The sequence below is a fragment of the Emys orbicularis genome, chromosome 20, assembly GCF_028017835.1.
Source record: "Emys orbicularis isolate rEmyOrb1 chromosome 20, rEmyOrb1.hap1, whole genome shotgun sequence".
In the NCBI taxonomy this organism is placed as follows: domain Eukaryota; kingdom Metazoa; phylum Chordata; order Testudines; family Emydidae; genus Emys; species Emys orbicularis.
The window spans coordinates 2561065-2569734 of NC_088702.1; the positions used below are offsets into that span (position 1 = coordinate 2561065).

The 8670-nt window shown below is 42.4% G+C and overlaps 2 protein-coding genes across 2 annotated transcripts; both read right to left on the minus strand.

Annotated features, from left to right (window-relative positions):
• Window positions 1–254: 254 nt before the first annotated feature.
• Window positions 255–758, minus strand: LOC135892695 (scale keratin-like). The gene has a single exon (XM_065420485.1). The coding sequence runs from the start codon at window positions 756–758 to the stop codon at window positions 255–257; it is 504 nt and encodes a 167-aa protein (XP_065276557.1).
• A 6310-nt stretch (window positions 759–7068) lies between these two features.
• LOC135892693 (scale keratin-like) lies at window positions 7069–7572 on the minus strand. The gene has a single exon (XM_065420484.1). The coding sequence runs from the start codon at window positions 7570–7572 to the stop codon at window positions 7069–7071; it is 504 nt and encodes a 167-aa protein (XP_065276556.1).
• Between the last annotated feature and the right edge of the window lie 1098 nt (window positions 7573–8670).

The window sequence follows — 8670 nt, forward strand, 5'->3', positions numbered from 1 at the left end:
CTTGTTTTAGCCAGTTCAACGTCAAATAGCACAAAGCACAATAGGAGCATAAGACTAAGCTGCAAAACCATTAGATCATAAAGCTACAATAATATGTAACAAGTGGAAGACACAGATAGGCCTGATTTACAGAGGTGATAAACACCCACAGTCTGCAAGTCGAGTTGTAGGCATCGTTGTCCACTTGATCCGTGGTGAATCTCTATCTTATCGTTTCCTGATTGTTTCTCATTCCATGGATCATTTTTCTGGGTTTAACATGGCCCACAGTTTCCACGGTTGAATCCAGAATATCCTCCCCCAGAAATGCTACGATATGACTTCCTGATATAACCACGTGAGCCCCCACAACCGTATGAGCCTCCATAACCAGCCCCATAACCACCCCCAGCTCCTCCGCCATAACCACCCCCGGCTCCACCCCCATAAACAACACTGTTACCTCCCCCATAGCCACCACTGTAACCTCCTCCAAAACCACCACTGTAACTACCCCCAGAAGTGATTGAGCCACTGAAACCTCCACCGGAACCATATGAGCCCCCAGCTCTAATTGGCATATTTGGTAAGGAGCTTCCTACGAAGCTGTCTTGAGGACAAGTAGCCATAGTTGGTCCCGGGAATCTCACAACAACTGGTGGCGCAAAGACCACTGCAGTCGAATCTCCGCATGATGAGATACACGGCTCGTTGCGGACGTCAATATATGGGCGTGGGCATATATCGGGAATACAGTCCTGGGGTGGGCAGCAAGACATCTTCTGTGATGGAGGGAATCCTGAAAAACACAGGAGGGAGGAAAACGTAAGACACAACTAATAGTGGAAAAAGAGATTCAGGCTTTGAGTGTTAGAGTAATGGGGGCTAGGTAGGTAAATGAGTTTTGTTGAAGGCCACATATCCTTCTATTCCTTTGCACCCATTCCCCCTTAGGCTTCAGAAACGAAAATGAAATAAAATAATTCCAAGCAGTTTCATTAGAAGTTACCTTTTCACTGCTTCATACAACCATAAAGCTGCACAACACACAGGTGCAGTGAGTGGTTATTTTCGGTGGGAAACAATATTAACAGCAGAGAGGATAGGTGGAAGTGACTTGTCCACCATCATTGGTGAGTCATTGGATGAGCTGGAAGCAGAATTTAGGCCTTCCTAATTGCTATTTGTGACAGAATTGATCATTAGAAAATTCCAGTAGCTCCTAATTGCTGCAACTGAGAATAGGGTCCATTGTGATAGGCACTGTACAACAAACAAAGAGTAAGACCACAAGTAAGGAGCTCATCTGGGAGGTGAGAGATCTGGGGTCAAGTTCCTGCTCCAACTTTGACAGAGTGAGATTATGAAAACAGGTCTCCTATATCCTAGCAGAGTGCTCTAACTACTGGGCTATCAGATATTCTGGAAGATCCGCATGCCACCAGCCCACTAAAGCCCTGTTATGGTCACCCTCAATTGTATCTGCGGTGTGTCTTGAACTGGTAGGTGTGCCCTGAGACAACCTAATGCACTATGAGCCACAGGTGAGATTGGGGGGAAATTCCCTCTGGGGCCAGGACTCTGAGCACCTTGGGAGAATCAGGACATTGGTGGTTTTGTGCATGTGCACAGATAGAAACTTAGGCTCCTCAATATATGTTTCACTCTATATGCATCCGAAGAAGTGGGTTGTAGCCCACGAAAGCTTATGCTCTAATAAATTTGTTAGTCTCTAAGGTGCCACAAGTACTCCTGTTATTTTTGCGGATACAGACTAACACGGCTGCTACTCTGAAACCTGAGAGAATTTCGGTGCCTGTAGTCTTAGCAGTTTGGAAGACATCAGTGTCACATTATTGTTGAACTTCATTGCCTAAAGGGGACCTTAGATGCTTAAGTCTCTTTGTTGATGTAGCTTCAGGAGATTAGAGGCTCGGCTTTCAATGCAGCTACACTGTCTGAGTGCTGACCCGTTTGAGAAGCTGGTCCCATCGGACTTACCCAGGATCACACAGGAAATCAAATGCAGAAACCTAATGCAGATTTCCTGAGTCCTTTTCCTCTGCCATGATCACAGGACCTTCTGTTCTCACCAGCCCAGGAGGGATGAGTTCAAAAACACACAGTCTAATTACTAAACCCACAGTAGAAAATATTTCCATTACGGATGCCTGGAAATTTTCAAATCATTTTGGAAACTTTTGCCAGAAAGAAGTGCAGAGACACTGTTAATAATGCGAGTGTCCTTTTTAAATGAGTTCAAAACTGGGGCTAGAACTCTCATCTGATCTAAGTAATCATAGCTATCTTTAGTTCAAAGGTGCTATTTCAACTTACACTAGCTATAGATCTGGATCAAAGATTACAAGTTACACTCTTTACGTTTTGCAATACTGGTAAGCTCAGTGGTCGAACTCATCCAGTGTCTTGTCTCTAATTCTTTGCAGCACCACACTCTTCAGAGGAAATTATAGAAGCCCTGACATGGCCCTTATGGAGGAAACTGCTCATAAGGAGAATCTCTTCCTAACATCACTAACAAAGATGCTAGAATTGCCGTGAAGGAGAATTCATCTAAAGCACTTCCAACTTCTCAAACTTATCTTGATCTAGATTGTCTACTAAACTAAAAAGAACAATCAACTTGCTTTTCAATTGTTATATTTCAAAATTGATCTCCAGCATTTTAGGAAACAGCAGGATCGGATCATCCCCTCTTGCAAATACCAGTGAGTCCAGTGGAGTCAGCTCAAGGTCTGGCAATCATAGTTATCTATAAAGGGTCAGAATAAAGCTATCTATTCCTAAAGTAGTTTAAGGCTCCAATGTTTCATAATTGTGTAATGAATTTACATAGTCTACCCTAGTATAATTATTGGGAAAGGGTGTCTCAATCCCATTTGTGGATTTATAAAGAAAGACAAATTTGTGGAAAGAAAGACCTAACCTCCTTAATATTGCTAAAATCACAGACTGTTGGTGCAGGATCAGTCCATAGTTAAACTATCTCTAAAGCAACAACTCGAGTAATTTCAATTCAATAGACTTACCCAGTTCACCAAGGGGATGAAGTCAAGAGAAGTGGATAGAACAACCTGGCGTTGCAAGCACTTTTATATGCCTTCTTAGCGAATGAGAAGGATTGGAGACACCCATTCTGTATTAAGACCTTATCATGTTTTCTTCGATGGGTAACACCTCTAATTATTGTAATAGTCTTGATCATGATTAATCAATTACTCAATTCCACATAGATGACATGAACATTTCATCTTAAATCTTTATTGGCAAGATACCTCCCTGGTATTATCCCTCTGATCTCTTTGGTGTTGACACAGGTATAAATCCAGTTCCATTTCATTAGTACTCCACTGAAAAACTTCGAAATGGGAGGGTGACTCAGAGGTGTATCAATATTACAATCTGCTGTGACGTACAGGATTCCATGTTAGTTCTTTAAATTCCTAGTATCTAATTAGCGGCAAGGTGGAGTTCACCCTTCCAAATCCTTGTAGGGTGGGAGACATTATTCTGCATGTTTAGTATCCCCGCCCTAGCTGTATACTGTTTGTTTGAGCCAACACCCTTTGGAACTGCATGAATGTCTCTCCAATCAGTCCAATGGCCTTGGAAACAGACCTTCTGGGTTACAATACTGTGCTGGACACATGACCAGGACAATGGCACAAACTGATACATTAAATAATAATAAGTCACCAGGACCAGATAGTATTTACCCAAGAGTGCATAAGGAACTCAAATATGAAATTGCCTAACTACTAACTGTGGTAAGAAGTCTATCGCTTACAGCAGCCTCTCTATCCGATGATGGGCGGATAACTAATATGACGCCAATTTTTAAAAATGTCTCAAGTTCAGTACAAGGTAAATTGGTTGAAACTGTAGTAAAGATCAGAATTATCAGCCATATAGAGGAATGTGATACGCTGGGCAAGAGTCAATATGGCTTTTGTGAAGGGAAGTCATGGCTTACTAATCATTAGAATTCTTTGAATCAGTCAACAAATATATGGACAAGGGTGATCCAGTGGAGAATGTGTAGTTGGACTTTCAGAAAAAGTTTAACAAGCTCCCACACCAAACGCTCTTAAATAAACTAAGCAGTTACGGGGTAAGAGGGAAGGTTCTCTCATGGATCAGTAACCAGTTAATATATAATGGGAAAGGGGAAGAAAGGAAATGTTTAGTTTTCAAAGTGGAAAAAGGTAAACAGTGGGCTCCCTCAAGGAGCTGTACTGGGACCAGTGCTCCTCAATGTATTCATAAATGATCTGGAAAAAGAGGTAAACTTTGAATTGGCAAAGTTTGCAGACCACACAAAATACTTATGATAGTTAAGTGCAAAGCGTACTGCAAAGAGTTACAAAGAGATCTTACAAAACTGGGTGACTGGGCAAGAAAATGGTAGTAGAATTTCAAGTTGACAAATGCAAAGTAATACAGATTGGAAAATATAATCTCAATTATACACTAACAAGGATGGGGTCTAATTTAGTTGTTGCCACTCAAGAAAGATCTTGGAGTTATTGTGGGGAGTTTTCTGAAAACGTCCGCTCAGTCATAGAATCACAGAAATGTAGGACTGGAAGGGAGCTTAGGAGGTCATCTAGTCCAGTCCCCTGCACTCATGGCAGGACTAAGTTTTATCTAGACCATCCCTGACAGGTGTTTGTCTAACCTGCTCTTAAAGATCTCTATTGACGGAGATTCCACAACCTCCCTGGGCAATTTATTCCAGTGCTTAACCACCTTGGCAGTTAGGAAGTTTTTCCTAATGTCCAATTTAAACCGCCCAATCTGCAATCTAAGACCATTGCTTCTTGTCCTATCCTCAGAAGTTAAAGAGAATAAGTTTTCTCCCTCCTCCTTCTAACAACCTTTTATGTGCTTGAAAACTATTATCATGCCCCCCTCTCTGTCTTCTCTTCTCCAGAGTATACAAACCCAATTTCTGCAATGTTCCCTTATAGGTCATGTTTTCTAGACCTTTAATCATTTGTGTTGCTCTTCTCTGGACTTTCTCCAACTTGCCCATATCTTTCCTGAAATGCGGCACCCAGAACTGGACACAATACTCTAATTGAGGCCTAATCAGCATGGAGTAGAACGGAAGAATTACTCCTCATGGCTTGCTTACAACACTTCTGATAATACATTCCAGAATGATATTTACTTTTTTTGCAACAGTGTTACACTGTTGACTCATATTTAGCTTGTGATCCACTATGACCCCCATATCCCTTTCTGCAGTACTCCTTCCTAGGCAGACGTTTCCCATTTTGTATGTGTGCAACTGATTGTTCCTTCCTATATGGAGTACTTTGCATTTGTCCTTATTGAATTTCATGCTATTTACTTCAGACTATTTCTCCAGATTGTCCAGATCATTTTGAATTTTAATCCTATCCTCCAAAGCATTTGCAGCCCCTCCCAGGTGGGTATCATCTGCAAACTTTATACATGTACTCTCTATACCATTCTCTAAAATCATTGATGAATATATTGAACAGAACTGGACCAAGAACTGATCCCTGTAGGACCCCACTCATTATGCCCTTTCAGCCAGACTGTGAACCACTGATAACTACTCTCTGGGAATGGTTTTCCAACCAGTTATGCTCCCACCTTATAGTAGCTCCATCTTGGTTGAATTTCCCTAGTTTATTTGTGAGAAAGTCATGCGAGACAGTATCAAAAGACTTACTAAATCAAGATATACCTCATCCTTTGCTTCCCCCTAACCTATCAAAGAAAGATATTAGGTTGGTTTGACACGATTTGTTCTTGACAACTCCATGCTGACTGCTACTTATCTTCTAGGTGATTGCATATTGATTCCTTAATTATTTGCTCCATTATCTTTCTGGGTACTGAAGTTAAGCAGACTGGTCTGTAATTCTCCAAGTTGTCCTTATTTCCCTTTGTATACATGGGCACTATATTTGGCCTTTCCTAGTCCTCTGGAGTCTCTCCCGTCTTCCGTAACTTGTTGAAGATGATCACTAATGGCTCAGATACTTCCTCAGTCAGCTCCTTGAGTATTCTAGCATGTATTTCATCAGGCCCTGGTGACTTGAAGACATCTGACTCGTCTAAGTATTTTTAACTTGTTCTTCCCCTATTTTAGACCAGACCCCTCAAAGTACGGGCCCGGGCCAGTTGTCCCAGTCCATCCTACGGCCGGGACGGCTCTGCTTGGACCCGATCTGGGCACCACCAAAAATTATACAAACCAGGCACCCATGATCAGAGACCAGTCAGGTCAGGTCCTGCCTCCGCACAGGGGACTGGACTAGGTGACCTTTCAAGGTTCCTTCCAGCCCTATATTTCAAGGATTCTACAATTTTATGTAATATTTAGAACAGGGAAATATATTCTAATTCCCTTCTGAGACTCTTGGAACAAGGGGGAATATCTCCCCTGGGCAGATGGCCAACACCATGCTATTGACCAGTTAATGTATTTTGCTGCTTAGGGATTCTCTTGAGTTGGAAGGATGTAGTGCAGGGGGCATGTACTGAGCATCTTCACTGGGGTGAATTTCACCCAAACTGATTTGGATAGAAATAATGGAGGAGAAAGGAAAACCAGAAGGCCAATGCTATGATGCAAAATAATTTTTAATGGGAATGAGCAGTGGAGTGCACACTTGCAGAATGAATTAATGCAGAGTACAGAGAATGTATTTTCAGGGTTACAATACAAGCAAGAACCAATCACCCGCTCCAAAGTGAGGCTTTTCCCACAAGATCATCTGCTTTCTGCCTTGAAGCTGTTGAGTTTGAAAATCATGTCCCTTTTTCAACCAAGTGACTTGTTTTAGCCAGTTCAACGTCAAATAGCACAAAGCACAATAGGAGCATAAGAGTAAGCTGCAAAACTACTAGATCATAAACCTGTAATAATATGTAACAAGTGGAAAACACAGATAGGCCTGATTTATAGAGGCGATGAACACCCACAGTCTGCAAGTAGAGTTGTAGGCATCATTGTCCATTAGATCAGTGGTGAATCTCTATCTTGTCATTTCCTCATTGTTTCTCATTCCATGGATGGTTCTTCTGGGTTTAGCATGGCCGACAGTTTCCACTGTTGACTCCAGAATATCCTCCCCCAGAAATGCTACGATATGACTTCCTGATATAACCACGAGAGCCCCCACAACCGTATGAGCCTCCATAACCAGCCCCATAACCACCCCCAGCTCCTCCGCCATAACCACCCCCGGCTCCACCCCCATAACCACCCCCGGCTCCACCCCCATAACCACCACTGTAACCTCCTCCAAAACTACCACCGTAACTACCGCTAGAACTGGTTGAGCCTCCGAAACCTCCACCAGAACCATATGAGCCCCCAGCTCTAATTGGCATATTTGGTAAGGAGCTTCCTACGAAGCTGTCTTGAGGACATGTAGCCATAGTTGGTCCCGGGAATCTCACAACAACTGGTGGCGCAAAGACCACTGCAGTCGAATCTCCGCATGATGAGATACACGGCTCGTTGCAGACGTCGATATATGGACGTGGGCATATATCGGGAATACAGTCCTGTGGTGGGCAGTAAGACATCTTCTGCGATGGAGGGAATCCTGAAAAAACAGGCGGGAGTAAAGAAACCATGAGACACAGTTGAGATTGGAATAAGAGATTCACGGTTTGAGTTTTAGAGTAAGGGGAAGCGAGATCGGTAAGAGGGCTTTGTTGAGGGCCACATATCTGCTCCCGTTTCTTCCTTCTATTGCTTTGCACCCATTCCCCTTAGGCTTCAAACACACACACACACACACACACACACACACAAATCCCAGCAATTTCAAAACATTAACTTTTCACTGCTTCATGCAACATTAAGCTGTACAACACCCTGTGAAGTCAGTGAGAGCGACTTTTAATTCAGAGCTGCTATTTCAGCTTGTACCAGCTGAAGATCTGGATTGAAGATTACAAGTTCTACCCATAAGACTTTAAGTTTTGCCATAGTGGGTCAGCTCAGTGATCCAACTCATCCAGTGTCCTGTCTCTAATGCTGTGCAGCACGACACTCTTCAGAGAAAATGATAGGAGCCCTGATGTGGCCCATTATGGAGGAAACTGCTCATAAGGAGAATTTCTTCTTACCATCACTAAACTAGGGGCTGGATTTGCCCTGAAGGGAAATTCATATAAAGCACTTCCAGCTTCTCAAACTTTTCTAGATCTTGATCGTCCACTAAACTGAAAAGAACAATCAAGCTGCTATTCAATTGTTATATTTCAAAACTGATCTCCAGCATTTTATGGAAACAGCAGGGTCAGATGATCATGTTGGACAAATAGCTGTGAGCCCAGTGAAGTCAGCTGATGATCTGGCAATTGTATTTGTCGATAAAGAGTCAGAATAAAACTGTCCATTCCTAAAGTAGCCTAAAGCTGAGATTTTTCATTATTGTCTAATGGATTTACATGCACTACCCCCTATTATATTTATTGCAAATGGGTGTCCCAATCCCATAAGCAGATTTGAAAATCCCAGCATGATATTTTTAAAGTCTGCCACCACCAAGGCCTGCAAATGACTAGTTACAGAGAGTCTCTTTTGGAAAGAAAAACTACCCTCATTAATGGTAAAACCACACATTATTGGTGAAGGTTCAGTCCATCGTTAAACTATCTCTAAAGCAACAACTA

Excerpts from the sequence above, each read along its gene's own strand:
- LOC135892695 (XM_065420485.1), bottom strand. The coding sequence starts at position 758 with ATGTCTTGCTGCCCACCCCAGGACTGTATTCCCGATATATGCCCACGC.
- LOC135892693 (XM_065420484.1), bottom strand. The coding sequence starts at position 7,572 with ATGTCTTACTGCCCACCACAGGACTGTATTCCCGATATATGCCCACGT.